The following is a 19,625-nucleotide window of genomic DNA, read 5'->3' as shown; positions in this document are numbered from 1 at the left end:
AGCTCAGTGTCCTTTCTTGTTCTAGATCCTACTCCTGCAAAGAGTGTGCAGAATCAGTATGATGATTCCTGGCTATAAACGCTCTTAATGTTGCTTTAGGTTCTAAATGACACGAAGAAGCCTGTTTGGTGAACTTCTCATGTACAAACTGCTGTCTCTCATAGCTTGTGGTTCTGCTGTCGTGGTGAGGGGCTTAATTGCTCAATTATCGCTCTTTGTTAGAAATGGAACCTGTGTTAGAGCAATTAAGCACATCACCAAGCTAGAAGTAGTAACTAGCTGGCTAATCTTCTTAAGAGAAAAGTGATAATTTCAGCATGAGTTCTCTTGTGACTTCTGACAGTTGGCAAGCATCCCAAGGAACTTTAAAAACACTACAGAATTCACAACACTTTATTTATTAATCGTACAGAAGCTATGATTATTACTGAGCAGACATTGAGGAGACAGATACACATGGAAACTGTCATCTTTGCAGGCCTGGTAAGAGTATTAAGCCATAATTCATTGCTTTTCAAGTGATAATAAATGCCATGTGAATTTGTCAGGGCATCAAGTCTGATTTCTCTTATGATGAGAGAAAGCTATAAAATCTTCTTATTTTTGTCAAGCTTTAATCCTATCTTTTTTTAGAAAATAAATTTGTTAAATAGTGTGAACTAAGAGCCTTGAAGAAATGAATGGGCTTTATAAAAGGGAGTTTATAACTCAGGTCTCACTCATTGAACTTTGAAAGCGCAGTGCGAGACAGTGTGACACCTGCACTAAGTGTCTTATGCCTCAGAATTGAAGCAAGGTATATTGGACAATGCTGAAACTCTGCAAGGATCTAAGTAGTTGAGTTACCATCCCTGAAGATGTTTAAAAAAACATGTAAAAGTGGTGCTTCAGGACATGGTTTAGTGGTGGACTTGTCAGTGCTGGGTTTATGGTTGGACTTGATGATCCTAAAGGTCTTTTCCAACCTAAACAATTCTATGATACAGACTTAAGATCGATGTAGTTAAACATCCAAAATTTGATGTAGCTAAGCATGTGAAATGAAGAGGCTGTAAGGGACAACGGTCTACTATTAATATTTCTACTAATTAAAGCATGAATAGTTTTATACAAGATAAATTTCAGAGCAGAGTTGCAAATCCATGGGTAAATAACAGAAAATATGCAGGTCTTGTGGGAGAGACACCTTTCCAGAGTGGAAAGCTGGTGTGCCCTAAAATGAAGTCAATGAGTCTAATTCCTGTGGATTAGGGAAGTAAACACTACTATGAATAAAACCTGCTGAGACTTCAGTTTTAAGTTCTACCACTGTAGAAGGTGGTCAAGTCTGCTTTATTTATCCATAGCTTTTCTGAAACAAGGAACAGAGGTGAAGTTGCTTTTGCATGGCTGAAGTGATTGTTTGCATGTGGTCAGGTGTCCTTGAAGGGGATGCTTTCTGAAGGTGGTGTAACCCCTGGGACTGCTGCCCACCAGAACCCCCCAGAAGGTCAGAGCTCCTTAACTTTTGTAAGTGCAGGGAGAGGAAAGCATCTACAGCCAGTAGTAAAGGTCGCTGTCTGCAGGCTTTTTAGTGTGATCTGCTTAGTAACAGGGGAGGGAGGTGAAAGGCATTCCTGATGGGCAGGATTACTGGATAATCTTCCAAAATGAGCGTTATTCCACTTAGAGTTGAAGCAGCTTGAGCCACTTTGAGAAACAAAAACCTTTTTGCAGCTGTTTCTACACACTCACAAGTCTGCTTTGAAAATATTTCAGTGCATTCAAAGAGTAAGGCAAATTTTCCTTGCAGTACCTGTCTTGGAGAAAGTAGCCAAGAGCATAGTTTGTTAAATAAACCTAAATAACTCTGAACTTTATCAGCTGTATTGACTCAGTTAATCCTTAAAGTTGTGGGACAGCTTCATAATACTTCGTGGAGAGGAGAACTAGTCATCAGGAGAACTTCAAGCATCAGAGGGATATATGAAAAACAAAACAAATAAGGTCTTTGGAAAAAACCAGCAATTTTTACAGCATGTTTTTCTAGAATAATTGTGCTTCTGTTTTGGAGCCTGACTAGGAAAACAGATGAAAGCTTCCTTGCACTTAATGCTCTTAAGAGTGTTGTTTGATCTCCTTTGCAGTTACGCAACATGGAATCAATGGGAAAGGACAAGTATCCAGTAGTGCTCTTAGTTCTGTTTTTTTTGAAGGGGAGAATACTCAGCAAGGTTGAGCTGTTGTGGCAAGCTTCTTTAGGCTGAATAACCTAATATAGTATCATAATGGCATTGCCTTGCATGGTGTATAGTCTTCATATTTCACTTTCTGAATTTATGTCCTTTTTCACAATATAAAAATGATCCGGTTGGCATATTTTTGCTCTCTGAATTAGTTTCAACTGAAATGAGTTATCAATTAATTAGCCTCATACTTACAAGTCAGCTTAATGTCTCCAAAGTGTGAATTCACAGTGTGCAACGCTTGCCTTTGGCAAGTTGAAAGCACATCAGTGTGTTAATTGCATTACCTTTATTGGCCGGCTACTAGCACCACAAAGTTTGTGTGCTTGACTGTATCCTACTATGAATGGGTAACGTTGCCCTCCAGTGGCTGACAGCTAGAGGAGATATAGAGCATTGTTTGCACTAGCAATAAAGAATCAATCACTGAGAAAGTCTGCGATGAGTAAGCTGTTAGCTTAGAACTATATTGTGTTTAAATGGGACAAGTTTTCACACAGTACTAGTACTTAAGTGCTCAATATATTAAGGCTGTGTAGGATGGAAGGTTTTCTCTCAAGCTTTAGTTAAGGATGACATAATTTCAGGGAGCTCTCCTATTCATTGCAAGAGTCCTTTTTAGCCACTATCTGATCAGATCAGCTTCTTTTGCAGTATGATTTTGAATTTATACAGAAATCAGAAATAGATTTGGCTTTACAGCAGTTGCTTCTAAATGTTAACCTTTGAATGAACCTTTCAAATAACCCTAACATAACACCTTTAATAGATTATTACAAAATAAGTAGTCTTATTCTTCTCTAGAGCCAGCTCTGCTAACTTGTAAATCTATGGCTTATTGAATAAACTGATATTCTTATCTAATATATTTACAGCTCAAGTAAGTCAAACTATCTCCGTGGCTTAGAATGGAAGGGGAAAGCAATAAACCTGTCTCCACAACGTGCTAATGTTTTGAGGCTTGACAGAGGAAATAGCTGGCTCCTTTCCCTCATGTTTTCCCATTCCTTTAATGCAAAGCTAAACAATGCTTATAGAGCTCAATTCACTCCAGAGCAGCTGGAGATGAAAATAAGCTGAAGAAGCCTCAAGTCGAAGCTTTGAAACTGTAAGTGTAAAGCAAGACAGTCTTTTTCTCCTTTCAGTCTAAAACTGAGTCTTGTCTTTGAGTACGGACTCCCAAGCCAGCCCCGGCCGATGGCCACCCCGCACGGTGCGGGCGGAAGGCCGCTCGGTCCCGCCGCGGGGGCCTGGGCGAGGTCTGGCGGGGATGATGCGCCGCTCCCTGAGCGCGGTTCCGGGCCTCGGCCGCCCGGGATGCGCTGCCCGCCGGGCAGGCAGCCGCCAAGGGAGCGGGACGGACCGAGCCCGCGGCGGTGGCGGGTTGGCTGCTGGTGCCCATCCCCCCACGCTTTCCCCTTCGCCGGAGCTACAAGGCTGGAAGGCGGGGGATACGGCCGCTGGACACCACCCGCCGGCTCCCGCGCGGCGCGGGGCTGGCGCTGAAGGCCCAGGCGGGGCGGGGTCCGGTGCTGCCGGGCGGGGCGCGGCCCATCCCCGCGGGGCGGGGGGCGCGGGCCGGGCTGTCCCGCGCCAGCTCCCTGCGACGGCCGCGCTGCCCCCTCCCCTGCCCGGCCAATTATTTATCCAGCCGCCGCCCCGTGGTAAAACACCGGGCAGGGCGTCGGCTCCCGCCGGCTCCCGCCCACCCGCGGCCCTTCCCGCGGCGCCGTGCGGCCCCGCCGGCGCGGCCCCTCCTCGAGAGCTCGGCCCCGGCCCCCGGTAGGCTGCGGCTCCTGGCTGACCGCCTCCTCTCCGCGCTCTCCCTGCAGGACCGGTCTGTTCAACATCGGGCTATAAGAAGGCGGATGATGAGATGTCCGGAGCCACGTCCGCGGCGGATCTGGACGAGGCACCAGCCCGCACCATTTACTTGAACCAGCCCCAGCAGAGCAAGTTCCGCGACAACTGGGTCAGGTACGGAGCGGTCCCCGCTTCTCCCTTTCCAGGCGGCAACCCGCACACCCCGCAGCCGTGGGCAGGGAGGGCTCTGGTCCCTCTCCCTCTCCTCCCGACCCTGCCCACACCAGGTTTCAGCACAGTAAAATGCGTCTGTGCCGAAGCAGGCGGGTTTGTTTGGTACGGGGGGCACCGGGGTCTTGCCACCGCACGAGGGAATCCAGCGGCAGCAAGGGAGTGAGGTGCTGGAGTTAACGGTAGTGAGAGTAGGGAGCTGATGGAGCTGCATGGGTAAGATGCATGAAAAGATCTGCACTTAAGGAAAGCCACTGAATTTCGGAATAACAGGACCTGCTCAAGTATTCCTGTATGCAAGGGCTAACCCGTGGAAATTTAGTGGGAGTTTTAGATAGAATCCACTGTGTAAACTCCATAAAGTGTTCTCTTAAAAAGTTGCATTCAGTTGAAAGAACAAGTAGACTAAGCATAAAAAAAAATAGTATAGAATAGCAAGGAAGAAAAGAAAAATATGTCTTAACAGGATGAGGATGTAGTTTCTGTAGTCAGTCTGGCATCCCCATGCATGAAAGGCTGTGGTCCACTTGTGTTCTTTAATTGAAGACCAGAGGTAATTTTCTTTGGTGTTTGGAGCCTTTCATTGTAGGTGTGTGTGTTTAAGACTTCTAGTGGTATGGTTAATGCCATGTTACTGCAGTTTGGAAACACAAATAACATGCACTGAAACATGGAGTATGAAGATGTGTAAAATCAGCAAGTTGTGGTGGCTGTGCTCGCCACACTTGCCTGGGGTTAGTTGGATTAGCTAGATGAACAGATGGCTCCTGCCATGAATAAGGAGGAGTGTTATTTATCATCTGTTTGTTAGTGCAGATGTTTGGGTTATTGTTCATAGGACAGTTTACACAATGAGTGCCTTTTTGAAAAGAGAAATTTTATATCCTGCTGAAGTGATGATTTCCATTAACTGTTCTATTGTGTGCATTATCAAGGATAATTCTAAGAATATTCTCTGGATGCTTGTGTTCTGGCCAGCACAGCAACTTATTTATACTTAGTTTTCTCATCAACTTTGACTTGCTGTATAGTCTTCTGGGAAAGCCTATGGTTTAGGAGCAGTTAAAATGACAGATTTTCTTAGTGTCTTCCTTATCCTACATAGGTAGCAATACTGGATGTTGAACATTTTCTTTCACTGCTTTATTTTCACTTCACTAATTCAGAAATTACTTTGACCATTTCTTGCGGATAGACTACTTGTGCTTTTCCTGACTTAGAGAGGGGAAAAGCAGGGAATAGAGGGTTGACAGAATCTGTAGTTTAGGTTTTCCAGAAGGGATTCTGTTCTGATCTGGCTAAAAGTAGCATGTGACTGTGCTACCAAGAACTTCTTCCTGACAGTGCTATTACCAAGGATCAGTTGTGCCTTACTTGCTGTCTGGAAGCCATCCCCTGATAGCTGCGCAAGCTTCTCAATACCTTTTTGCATCTTTGCTTCATGACAGGCATTCTGAGTCATGAGGACTACTTGTGTGTGAGGGATAGGACAAAATACAGGTACTGTAATGGCAAAGTAGACATGTCTTCATTACCTGATTAGGAATCTTAGCTCCTTAGAGTCACTTGGAAATCAAGTTAATTTTATAATAATTTGCTGCTGCTTAGTAAGAAAGCTTTGATCTGACTTCTGAAAGGGTGACAGGCATTGCCTGTGCTCCTTCCATCCTCTGGATTAGCTTTCTTCCCTCAGCCCCGTGGGACTGAAGGCAAAGGTGACTTGAGCTGGTAATATCTGAGTAAGGGGGCCTTGTGTGGAGTATGAATGGTTGTTTATTTACTCACCTAAGTATATTGGAGTTGCTCTTGAGGAGCTGCAGTTCTGTATTGCCTTCAGACTTTCTTACTTACTGTGTTCAGCTTCAGAAACTCATTCAGCACTGGATTTCTCTGGACTGTTGGATTTGCAGATGTATTGTCTCCATAGGAAGCATTAGTGTACCACAGAGCAAGGTGCTGTGTAAGCAGGTAAACACCTCTGTGTGAAGGCTTGTGGTAAATTAAACTGAAGAAGAGGATAAAACAGCTTGTTTTAAATCATGTGAGTTGTGACTGTCATATTTTTGGTAGTCATCTTGTATTCTCTGAATAACAGTGGGAATTTGTGAGCTTTCATAGAAAGTTTTCCAAATTAAGAGTGGTGTGAAATAGCTTGCTCAAAACAAAGCAAAATACAACAAGCAATGGAGGTGCAGACTGTGAAGTAAGGTAAGTTAGTGGTATGGCTTTTTGTGTAAGATGTTTAGAACATCTTGAGCTTCTGAACTTTTGGGTAGAGACGCACTGTTAAAAGTGAATTCCAGTGTTTGTGGGAGTAAAAAGACAAAGTGATAAATACCAATATTTTTTAATTTTGGACAAGAAATATGGATAATTCCCTAATACCACTTCTAAATAGTATATGGTGATATTGCAGAAGTTAAGTGGATGGCAAGATGGCATTAACACTTCCAGAAGTCTTGAAGTGTGAGGATGTAGAAGGAAGAAGCCTTTTCTCTTACCCAGGTTTTCTGGCATAAATGAGATTATGAGGACTTGTAGAGAAATGACTAATTCTTTTTGTGTTCTTGGAACTTTGTCATGATCTACTTCAAAACATAGTACTGTGTGTTGTCGGCTGGATTTAACTTGGCCACTGACATGCACATGTATATGGCTGTCAGTGTTCTTTATTATACTGCAGCAGCACTTCTCCCTTCTGTAGGAACGCCTTTTCTGCCTGCATCAGGAGCTTTCAACCCTGCTGTGTTCAGTTTGGAAAAACTCTGTATATGTGTTACTCTTTAGACCTTTTAATAAAAAATAACTTATGTTCTGTTTTCAGCTGAAGCATTTTAGAAGCTTTGAAATATGTAAAAAATTGAACAAATGTAATGGCTTTGTCCAGTGCAGCTGTGCTTGTGGTATTAAGTATGTTTTTATGAAAGCTAACTAGTACTTATTTTAACATGTTCAATTTACATAACTTACTTTTGTCTGTTTAATCAGAGCATTTCTGTACTTTAAGTTCAGTGAGAAATGAAACATTTATGTTGGGAAAATTCCCAGACATTCTGTACACAACTCTGTGCCACTTACTGTGACACTTGTGTTCTGGAGCAATCCCTATGCTTACTGAAGCCCTGCGTCCTGGGAAGTGGCTGGACGTCACCTGCTGATGGAAAGTAGGGAGTAAGTTTTTTGTTGTCCTTTGTTTCTTGCAATGACCTCTGCCTTTACTTTATTAAACTGCCTTTATCTTGACACATGAGTTTTTTCCATCTTATTTTCTCCACTTGGCCTGCTGAGGAGGGAGTAATAGCATTGATCAGGGAGCACCAAGTGTCAAGCCAAGGTCAACCCACCACAAGTTCAGAAACAAGCTTCCCTATTGCCTTGTAAAACCAGAGGAGTACAAGTGAGGTGTGATGATAGGGGCTTGAATGCTGTGTCAATACTTCTGAAATCCCCGAAGAAATGGCATGAATACTTTTCCAAATGTATATTTGGTGAAGATTGGATATTTTACTTAAAGTGAGAATGTTCTATAAATTTTGCTTTCATGTAAATACAGTTCCTGGATGTTGTGTAGTAGTACAAGAATCTACTCTGACATCAGTGGCTTGTGCTGAATGTATAACAGTACTGAAACTTTCTTCTAGTGCATGCAGTAAAAATCTGGTTAAGTGATTTGAGCCCCTCACTTGTTGCGTATGTTAATACTGATGCAAAAGAAGTTGGACTTCTGGTTTATTGGTCCAGGAAGAACAAGTGTGCTGAGATAACTTTAAGAACATTGGAAATTGTCTCTGAATTTTCTAAGTACATTGGAGTTGCTCTCGTAAATGTTGCTCTAGGTGATATTCTTCTGCTTCAGGCCTGGTAGTGCATCCTGGTGCAAATCCGATTTGCATCTGAATCAGGACTCCAGCCTCAGTTTGTGACTTGAGTGAGAGGTTGAGGCAGGGCAGCAGTCAGGAAGGGCAAAATTTGACTTGTTTTTAGTGGATCTTGAATCTAAAAGTCTTGTTTGAAAGCTTCTTATCTAAACAGAATTTGGTGGCTTGATCTGTTAGGGAAGTCCCAAAAGTTGCATTCTGATATCCTGAAAATTCTCGGTTCAGAAATTTTCTTCCATACAGGCAAAAGTTAAATTTTGTTAAAACAGGTAATGATCAAAAAGCCTTTGGTGTTTACTTTTAAATTTTATGGGATCTTAAGACTCAAGTAAACAGGTGAGAAAAAATTTCTTGTCTCATAAGGCAGAAGCACTTCCACTGGGGAATTTAGTACTGAAGACTGTAGCAAGACTTCTAGTAGCATCACAAGTCCTGTATAAAACAGTCTTCTGTTTATGTGTAATCCCAGACTGTCCCATCCATGTCTGCAGGAAGCTTGCTTGTGACAAAACTGTAGACACAATCTATATTCTTCCTTTATTCCATGTGTTGCATTAAATGAAGAAAAGTGCATTGCTTTATTGACTTCTGAATAGGTACTGTAGAAGCCACTTGTGATTCAGAAGCATTAATGCTTTTTGAATATGTGGGGAGGTTCTCACAGTGCTTAATGAGTCCCTGCTGCTGAAATACAAGTCGCTGGTATCACTAGCCAATTAGTATTGACCCTTGTAACCCGAATAGCATTCACTATGATCTGTGCTTGAAAATGTGGATGCTAGTCCACATTTGTCTGCACTACCTGAATTTATTTGCACTTTGTGTGCACTTAGTATTTGCACAGTGTGTTCATCTTGCACTAAAATGTACCTGTGGTCTTTAGGTAAAACTGCCCCCTCTTCTATTTATTCTTGGCAGAGTTCAGGCCCTGACCGTTTGTGTTACTGTGTTTGTATTACATTTGGAAATCTCTTCTGTTGTCATGTGAACAGACTGCTTACCTGACTGCAGAACAGCATTTTGAAATTCTTCAAAGAAGGGATGTATTATTGTATTCTGAATGGTACAAGTCTAGTCAAGTGTTAAAATAATCCTCTAACAATCCTCTAACTCTTTTCAGTTCTAGGTAGATACTGTTCTTAACTGAAAAAAAAAACAAAACAGTGTTACATGCTCTTGTAAATAAGCAAAAACTTGTTTCTTGCAGTGCAGCTGTTGCTGATACTGCAATCTGTCACAATGAAAAAGTCTGGACTACAGCTATAGAATGATTCTTTTAGTCATTAAAACTCACTAAAAGTAATTGGTATTGTATGCCTGTTGTGTTTCTGAATTGTATTGATATATTTGAAGTTGCTGCATTTTTGGTCTTAGTGGGCTACGCCTACGGCCTGAACCCCTTGACAGTTAAATTGTTGAATTTTGCATAGATGAAATGTCTGGATGAAAAAAACCTCAGATGTGGGAGTTCTAGTGCCCTTCCACCTGCTGCATGCTGAGCTCTCTGGTCTCTTGAAATTGTTTTGGATTTTTTTTGCATGATAAAGTTCATAAATCAGCAGTAGCAACACAGCAGGAGATTTAAACTGGGTACCCTTCTTCCTCTTCTTAGATAAAGTCACCATTTAAGTGACTTTCAGACTCTGGAGCCAAAACTTAAATGGAGTCTGACTTAATACAAACAAAACTGTTTTCCCACGTATTTGTTGACTAAATGCTGGCCCATATTCAGTAGTGAGTTTTTTCTCCTGTGACTCTGCTTTTTTTATGTATTCCTCCACTGTTGGTGATCTCCGTCCAGAGAAATAGGTGAACAAGAAGAAACTAAATGTTTTTGGTGATTGTCTGTGAGGTTTGAATAAGGGTGGAGTCAAAGCAGGTGTGTTTCAGGACTTAGAGGTGGCAAGTATAATAAATCACGGTTAGTCGAGTCTGTGCTACGGACTTCACTGACTACTAGTGGTCTGCAGAGAAAGGTAGGAAAGCAAGACGTTCTCTTAAGTGGACCTAAATAGAGCTTAAGGACTGTAACAACTGCATTCCACTTAGTTTCTCTGGATTTTAAAGATAATCACGTTTCTCTCAGGACTGACTAAATATTAATCTCTTCTACCAGCCCTCTGCTTGTCACTAAAATAAAAGCTGCTTAAGTTGTGGTGTTAAAAAATGGCTTTAAAACCTCAAGTTAACACTGGCTTTTAGTCAGCTAGCTACCTTATGTGACTTGTTTGATATTTTTTTCAGTCATCTTTACATGTTGATACTGTGTGAAGGCTATCTTCTGTTTGCATAGTAACTAAATGTGATACTGAACTGACTTTATTAGACAGTAGTATTTCGAGGTTAACTGTTCTGGTCAGCTCTATTTTTATTGAGTTCTATTTGCCAACAGGGCTACTGAAAAGTAAGGGTGTGTTTCTGTAGTGATGACCTGACAAGTATGCTGAAATAGTATCATGCCTTCAGAGCTTTTGGTACTGTTTCTAAACAGTCTTCCTTTAATGTATTTGTTACTGAAAAATAGCCAGGAATCTGGTCCCATTCCTGTAGGGATTTCATGACTAGAGAATAAATGGAAAGGCTTTTTCTATTTGCATGCCTTAGGAAAAGCCTCCAGGGTACAGGATTTGGAAGCAAAAGTGCTACTGCTTCTATTAAATGTGACCACGCAGTCATGGTTTCTAGGTTAAACTGAGTGTAAGCAGTTATGGTAGTGCCTGCTCTATATTAAAGCTGCCATGAGCATTACTGTAGGAGGCTTTTCTAGTGGAAGTAGCACTTACTTGGGTGACATCAATTACATTGGTTATTGCAGTCACAGTGCTGTGCTTTGCATTGTTAACTAGAAAGATGTTGATAACACACCAGTATTTTGGCTACTGCTGAGCAGTGCTGGCATAGCCACCAGCACCGTCTCTCAACATTCCTTCCTTCCCCCTGGGAAGGATCCTGGGAGGGGACACAAGTAGGCCAGCTGACCCAAACTAATCAAAGGGATATTCCATACCATATGATGTCAGCTCAGGTATAAAAGATAAGGAAAGGAGGAGGAAGGGGGGACATTCACTGCTTGCAGTGTCTGCCTCCCGAGAAGCTGCTATGCGTGCTGAAGCCCTACTTCCCGGGAAGTGGTCAGACATTGCTGCTGATGGGAAGAATAGAATAAACCTTGTGATTTTCCTCTTTGCTTGTGCACATGCAAACTTTTGCTTTTGCTTTAGTAAACTGCCTTACCTTAACCCATGAGTGTTTTCCATCCTATTCTCTCTCCCCTGTCCAGTTGGGAAGGGGAGTGATAGAGCGGCTTGGTGGGCACCTGGCTACGACAGATTAGTGGTGGGGGGAACCTTCAGGCCCTGGGATCCAGCCCATCACCTGGAGGTGAATGCTCTTCCCCCCTGCCCCCCGCCACGTGGCCGGTGACCCCGTAAGGAGATCACACAGACCACCGGGGAGGGACGGACGAAAGAGGAAGTTTATTGTGGGGTAGGGGTTTATAAGGCTTTTAGGAGGGTCAAAAGGGGACCAATCACAAGTTCAGGGTAACACAGAAAAAAACCAATCAGGTAAAAAGTTAACAGCCAATAGGAAGGGGTTAACAAAGACCAATGAGAAACACCTCAGGACATCTTCCTAGGACACTCCTGTATGGGAGACAATAGTCCTTCACAGGGGGTGTTGGGAAGAGGGAGCAATGACTTTGCAAAAAGCAAAACCATTTTAAAACCTGTTTAAAGCACACTAAAAACTTCTATTTCTATAACATTTGAGCGGTTTTCTTCTTTTTCTTCACTAGTCCATCTCTGACAGGACTTCTTCCATCCTACATATGGCAAATCCATTGCCACACCTGGCGTCCAGCCAACATCAACCCATCACAACAATACATGAACTTCTCTATATAAGATGTCTTAGCAATTATGGAGAAACTGTAGGGGAGTGCAGGGAAAGATGGAAACAAAACAGGCACTTGGTCTATGGACAGTGGTCATTCCAGAGCTGGATGACAGATACTCTAATGTGTACTCTAAACAACTCTTGGTTCTTTGTCTTGCTCTGTCAAGCTTTAAGCAATATGTCTTGTAGTATTCAAGTAGTCGCACTTTTTACTGTGCTAGAGCAAGTTTTACTCCTTTCACACTCCTCTGTTCTGACCCAAGCTCAGAGTCTGTCTGAAATTGTCTGGAGTACTGAAGCACCACATACCCTTTTCTTAGCTGATGGAAGTGTACAGGCTATAAACAGAGCAGTGAAACCTCTGCTGGCTGGAGTCTTCCTCTGTAGGAACTGTAGGCTTGAGGATTCATCTGACAAAACCCTTCAACTGAATTGGGGGCTGCATTGGTTCAGGCAGGAATTGCTGCCTGTTATAAAAACTGACACTGGTTTTTTAGGACCTTATTTCCAGTCAACAAATAATCATTTAATAGGCATATCATAATTGCTTCTTATAAGCCTTCATGATATTTTCTTTGGGAAATTTGTAAACAGTTGTTTTTTATGTCTCTTTAGCAAATTTCATTATGAAAATACACCACTTTCTGTATGGGCAAGGAGGTAGATGACCTTTCACTGTCAGGCACATGTAAAGAGCTTTGATCATAGCACTTGGATTTAGAGCAACCTCCTCAGTATTCTGCATGGCAGCATTGTTTGTTGGTGAGATGTTCCTATGAATGGGTTTTCTCTGTACTCAGAGTAGTAACTGAATGTTGTTTTTTCTGTTAATATCACTTGAAATGTGTAAAGCTTGCTGCTATGCCTCCTGCAGCAATGGTGACTGCCTGGAGGTAGCTTGTGTCACACTGCTTCTGAGACTTGTAGCAGAACCTTAGATGCTGATGTCAGACTTGCTATTAAGTGTCGTGCCTGGCAGGACCTTAGCATGCCCACAGCATTGCACTGAAGACAGTGTTTGAGCTCTTAATTCAAGCAGATTGTCTTGGATTTTTTGGGTGTTGGGTTGTTTTTTTTTTTCTTCCTCCTCTGTTACAGGGCATCTGATCTTTTGTACGTGTTAATGGAAACAAAGCCTGTTTGGTGAGAGAAGAGTTCAAGTCTGTAACATGCACTTTAGTTACCCAACCTCTTTGCTGTGGTTCATATGTCTGTGCCAGGCTTTCTTAGTAAGTGTTTCTGCAAATTGTATTAAAATCACCAACACCAAGCAGTATTCATTCTTAAGCTCTGGAGAGTATTTCAAGTGTGTGAACTGTGGCATGAGTAGCTATGGGTGAATACTGCCTAGGAGAAGTTTGCTGTACTTATCACCCCTGGAGATGGGACCACATGTGTCTCAAGGAGGTTCTGTTTTCTTAATCATGATTATCCTGAAGGTGAAGTTCATCTCAAGAGTTGTCATTCTAAAGGAAGGGTTGGAAGTGCTTTAGATGACTGACTGTGAAAATGCAGAGCTGTGTTCAGCTGCACATTGCCAGCACACATATGTGTCTCAAGGACATAACTGCTCTGCTTCGATTACTGACAAAGTTTTCCTCTTCAGGGATTATGCAGTAAAGTAAAACTTGACTTTATAAAATGTTTTTGAGACACAGGGAAAATGGCAACAGCGGAAGTGATTGTGCAAAAATTGCATATGAAAGAATGGAGGAAGTATGCTGGAAAACTACTACTGGGTTCTCAGTGCACTTTTTGCTACTTTTCATTTGAGTGTTATTAAAATAACTAAGTAATACTTAAGTAATATGGTAGTAGGTTTAAGTATGTGAATGACACCAACTTTTCCCAAATTATATAGTGATTACTTTGAGAAAAATCTCTGTGCTGGCCTAAAAAGAGTGGGGCCAGACTCTTTCAACTGTACTCATGTGTATCCAAACTCATTTGTTTAACAGGATTTGGTACTGTTTCTCCCGACTTGCCCAGTGGTATAACTTGAAGCTTGACTTACACAAATTAGGTTGCAGGTATAGAGGAGATGTCTCTTCTAATGTTTGCACACCTGTTTAAATGTTAAATTTGTTTGGTTAAGCAAGGTTTGCATAGTTAACAGCTGTTGCTTCAGGAAACACCAGTTTGTTGTTTGGTTTCCTCCATTGCTCCCCTCACCCCTCCCTGCCACAGCCTGTTCTGTGAACTGCAGACCTCGTATTCTTGGATTTGGGTACCAGCCACTTTGAAAACAAGATGGCTCTGATTGGGGCTAGCCTGTGCAGATATTTATCTTTAGTGACCAAAACTCTGGTATGAGTGAGCTGATTGATTTTTTTTTTTTTTTTTTTTTTTTTTTTTTTTTTAGCTATTCACCTGTAGATTTTAATTTTCCTGAGCTTTGATTATTCTGAAGTCATCTACAATGCATCTATCTCTTGGGAGGGAGCACAAAGCTTTTTTATATTATTTTTAAGAATTGTATTTGTCCTTTTAAGTACTGTTCTTCAGAGTCAAATCAATTGAATGCTCCTGCCCAGCTTAGACTATTAGCTTTTGGTAGGAAGTTTTCTTTTTGAATAATATGTACCTGCTTTTTATACATACGCATGGTTACTGTATGGTAACAGTGGAATGTAGCCATCTGTAATTACAGTGGTATATATTTTCTGTAGTCATCTGTTGTGTTACTTAAGCAACAGAAAACATAGAGTGACTTAGGATGTACAAAACTTTAAAAAGAGCCTTATTGTGTTGGCATTAACACAACTGTTAGAGTAAGAATTGTGTTTGGACCAGCTAACTGTGAAGTTGGTAAGTGGTAGAATGTTCTTAATAAATGTTGCAGTTTGGTTGCAGTCAGAAAAATTTTTCCTTTAGTTTAGTCATAGCAATCGGATATCCAGAGGAATACTCTTCTGATATAATGTCTACCAATGCTTGATTTTTTTCATTAGTCCTGCTTGGCCGTTCACTTTTAGGTCTAAACTGTTAACTTGATTAACCCATATTTTTAAGTCACAAGGTAATTCTGAGATGTGTTTAATTATGTCCTGTATTAAAGGAAGGTTATTACACATGAGACAAAAAATACTTACAGTTGGAAGAAATTAAAAAGTACTTCAAGGAAGTAATGTCATTTATATAACTGGACTATGTTACATGCTTTAAGCCTGGATGCATGATTTCACTCAGTTGGCTTAGTTAATAGGATCTGTGTTGAAGTCCATCCATCTGAAATTTCTGTAAAATATCACACTGGGTATTTGATTATACGTATCATACATGATTCTGCTGAGTGGTTGTAGCAATACGAAGTCTGTAGGCTGTAGTGATAGAAATGCTGTCATGTTTCCTTTTATAAGACATCCAGTTAAAGTAATATCTGATTTCCATGAAATACAGTAGGGATTTGTAGGTGCTTGAAGAAAAAACTAAGTGATAGATGCATCTTAACTGTTTGTTTTTTGGTTGATCTGGATTTTTTTTTCACTTGCCCCACCGATTGTGCTTGTATCTCATTACTGCTTGATTTTGGAAGATGCAGCAGTGTCTCATTAGATGTCTTGGAGTTGGGGATGGGAAAGATAAGAGGAAAAGGAAAATGGTTAAAGAAAATAAGTTGACTCAGAGAATGTAGTTCTCTAAGCTCGTACAAACAAAGGTAAGAGAACCCCACTGAACTTAGCTGCTTGTGGATTGTAGTAAGAGTTTTATGCATAGCAATCCATTGTGAAAGGCAGATCCTCTAGCTAAAGCATTTGATTATACTAGTCCTTCATGATTTTTGAATAGTAATGCTGTGGATGTTGGTTGACCTGGAAGGTTTATTGGAGGTAGAGAAAGGACCAGGCATAATGGAAAGGTGCTCTTGGCACTTCTAGGAAGCTTCAGTAAAACAGCAACTGGGAAACAATTTCTCTTTTTTTCTTGAAGAGAGTAACTTAATGATCCTTATTCCTTGGAAACACAAGACTTCTTTAAAAACCAAAACCAAACACAAACAAAAAAACCCAAAAAACCCCAAACCTGAAACCAAGACAACCAAACAAAATAATACCTCAAAACTCCTGTCACTGCTTGTCTGGCCTTTGCAAGGCATATGGAGCTGCAAGTGCTCAGTTGTTAAAACTCCAACTCATGCTGATGCCCAGTAGTTATAGTGGAGAAATGTTCAGTGCTAATTGGATGGGGAAAAGTAGGGTAGAGTTGTGCTTTGTACTCTAAAAATATTTTTTCCTTGTGTAATGGAACACTGTGCTACTGGATAGACTTGGTCACTTGCACAGCTCAGACAGGTTCTGCAGTGTGGTGAGTTTCCTTGCACTGTCTCAAAAAGGTATGTAGATAAATAGGTTGTAAGTAATGTGTTCAGAGAGTGAGGACTTTGCAAGATCAAGAATCTTAATCTCTTTTAGGTTTGTTTTGGTAACTTGGCAGCATGGGTGGCTTACTTTAATTTGAAAATGGAATGGTTAAATCATCATCATGTCGTCTTGGAGACTTTTTTTCTGAAGTTGTATTCATGCCCATTGTGGATTTGATGTGAAGAGTACAAGAAATTACATAGATGACATAGATGATTAAGTATAGTGTAGTATGTTTTTGTTTTAAGGTAGAAGAAATAGTAGTTATGTTTTAGTGTTACATATATATGTTTGTTACAATATTTATATATGTAAAATATAGGGGAAAAAGCCAGAAAAAATTAATCTGAAAAAGTGAGTATTGTTCTGAAGGATTATTTGTAGCTGAGTATAGAGTGGTTCTGAACTAGGAAGTGAGGCATTTTAAAAATGGCACTGTAGAGTTTCTCTCATATTTGACTTTGTCTCCTCCAGCATTTAAATTCCATGTTTTGATGAAGGGTAAGTACCTGATCAAGTGCTTGTAACTGAGATGAATGATTACCTGTTCATGGTGCTGAAGTTTGTATAGATTGTAAATTCTCTGTTAGTTCATCTGATAATAGAGGTACTAGTGATGAAAGTGGAACTGTCAGCCTCTTGGGTCTGTGATAGCTCTTTTGTTTGATACGGCTCTTTATCATAACACAAACAACTTATTTCCTTCGTGTTCTAAATATGCCTTGACTTTATCTTAGAATTACTTTCTGACGCTGGCTTTTTGAAGACTACTTCCAGCTTTTTAGTCATGATCTGTGATATTCTGATGAAGTACTAAGATGAAAATTTTCTAACCTGCAGCACAGCCAAGTACAGTGTGGTGACATTTCTACCTCGATTCCTGTATGAGCAGATAAGAAAAGCTGCAAATGCATTCTTCCTCTTCATTGCCTTATTGCAGGTATTGTTTTATTGCTTTGTCTTGCTTATAAATTTAAATAGTAAGGCAATACAAGTTATTTCAGTTATTATTCTTAACTGCAAATAAATTCTTAAGCATATTTTAATAGTCATATTAATTAGGTATGTGTTAGGTAATTGAAATTGGAAGACAATTTAGATACTCTTTTTGAAGTAGTTTGTAAAGTCAAGCTCCTTTTTTTCTTATGAAGTAAAAATAAGTATTGTCATAAAACATGGAACTATTGACCATAGTGAGAAAAGAATGTGTGAATTCTTGTGAAACTGCTGTTTAGATAGTTCAGGTTATCCCTGCTTCCATGTGAATTGCATCATTTGAATGCTTTTCTTGTGAAGAGAAGAGAAATAGAATAAAAGGCAGGTTACAGCAACTGTATCTTGTAACTTTATGGTATCGTTTCTTCAAACCTACTGAGACCTTAGGCTAGTTTCCCCACTGAAATTGGGGGGCAGTCAGAAACAAATCAGAAAGCTCTGTGTTCTCTCTTCCGAGAGCTTTACAGAAAATTCTAATTTACTGGAAATTAATTTTAAATACAAATATAAAATGGGTATCTCTTTTCCCTCTGTTCACAGCAAATTCCAGATGTCTCTCCAACAGGAAGGTATACCACCTTGGTGCCATTGCTATTTATTTTAACAGTTGCTGGCATCAAAGAAATCATAGAAGACTACGTGAGTATGGCTATGGGGAAGGCTGTGCTAATGTTTCAAAAAAAAAAGCTATAAAATGCCATAAGGCCATGCATCTCTGTAGTCTTGAGTCATCGCTTAACAGCAGCAAAAGATCCTTTTGACTTCCAAAGCTCTGAACTTGACTAGAATTTCTGTAGCCCACTGAGATAAATATTTTCATTACACATGATGAAAAAGAAAACAGTAGAAATCAGGATGCTTGTTTTTACCTCTTCAAATTTGCTTATTCATGCTTTTATTAGAAAGACACTAAGTGTGCAATGCTGGAGTCCTGACAAATATGTAGCCTTTTTAGATGGTCTGGAAAATGCGACCAGGGAGGAAGCAAGCAACCTGAGCACAGAGCATCCTGTTTTGGGGAAAATCTGCACTAACATGCTTGGATACCATTTATCAAAAAAAGGTCTTTCTGCTTGTGAAGTACTGATGAATAAAATTATTTAGGTATCAGTCTAAACAACAGCACGTAGAATGTGTAGTTCAACTGCTATCTAAATACAGTGCTCCTTATTGTTCCTTTTTTCTTCCAAAAAACTGGTTTGAGATATACTTTTTTGCCATTGGAAGTCAGGTTTGAACCTGACTTCCAACGTGGGTACTCTCAGTTTGAAGTTACATTACATTGTTTTATAAGCCACGTAGACTTGGATGATCTGTGTGGCTTAAAAAAAAACCCCACAACAAAAAAAACCAAATCCAAAAGCAAACCAATAACAAAAATATAAAGGCAGAAATTACCCAATGTATCGTCTTGCAGTTTGTCTTGTTTTAGCTCTAATGGTTTTGGAATTTGTAATGAAGTGTCATGAGGTGTAATAAATGTTTTGTTTCCTTGCAGAAAAGGCATAAGGCAGACAGTGCAGTGAATAAAAAGAAAACAATAGGTAAGACTAGACACTCTTTAAATACTTAAAGTGCAAACAGTGAATACTTCTTTTTGAACAATTCTGTTGTTTTAACAGTCCTGATGGTGGGAAATGCATGTCTTGTGGACTTGGTAGTTACCTGTATTTTAGGATATATTAGGATTTTACTTTGCAGAATGTTTTAGGCTGATCATTGTCTGACACTTAAGGGTGAGGCATTGGGGGGATTATTAGAATTTATAAGTTCATGTAATGTCAAGATTGTCCAAAGGTATGTAGTTCTCAGGTCCTCTGAGAAAATCGAGCAATTTTCTTCTCTGCCAGACTCCATCCTTTCCCCCATACCCCCCCAAAAAAAAAGCCAACAACCCCCTGAAACACTACGAGTTGGTGTTAAAAGAATTTTAAGTCATTTTTTTAAGTGCTGCTGTCCATAAAACATAAGAAGTCTGGGAATTTTGTAGCTTTACTTTCCTGAAGTGTCACTGAAATAAATTTTAACACTGATATCTACTGAATGCCTGTGAGTCTCCCTAATGTATTAACACTCGTTGGCACTCTGTACCTGAAGACATCACTTTGATTTTCTTCATCTCCCTTAACCGAAAACCTGTACAGAAAATAGGTAGAGCTTATCAATGACCCCCCTGTGATCGGCCCATGCCATAGGGCAGGTCCATGTTCCCATGTTGGACAGCTTCTCTTCTG

General features: G+C 40.4%; 1 protein-coding gene across 3 annotated transcripts in view; it reads left to right on the top strand.

Moving 5' to 3' along the window:
* ATP8A2 (ATPase phospholipid transporting 8A2) overlaps positions 1–19,625 on the top strand; it is a 295,712-nt gene that overhangs the window by 6,473 nt on the left and 269,614 nt on the right. For 2 of the 3 annotated variants that reach the window (XM_018071399.2, XM_018071397.2), the window contains exons 2-5: positions 4,058–4,202; positions 17,236–17,335; positions 17,932–18,030; positions 18,890–18,935. In XM_018071399.2, the coding sequence (XP_017926888.2) occupies positions 4,058–4,202; positions 17,236–17,335; positions 17,932–18,030; positions 18,890–18,935 (390 nt within the window). Of the gene's footprint in view, positions 1–3,238; positions 3,334–4,057; positions 4,203–17,235; positions 17,336–17,931; positions 18,031–18,889; positions 18,936–19,625 lie in introns of those variants that run through there. The other variant, XM_018071400.3, reaches the window with a different exon arrangement.

This window comes from Manacus vitellinus, unplaced genomic scaffold, assembly GCF_001715985.3.
Source record: "Manacus vitellinus isolate BGI_N305 unplaced genomic scaffold, ASM171598v3 scaffold_2_pilon, whole genome shotgun sequence".
In the NCBI taxonomy this organism is placed as follows: domain Eukaryota; kingdom Metazoa; phylum Chordata; class Aves; order Passeriformes; family Pipridae; genus Manacus; species Manacus vitellinus.
The sequence above is the reverse complement of the archived record's forward strand: the minus strand, read 5'-3'. Positions and strand labels throughout refer to the sequence as shown.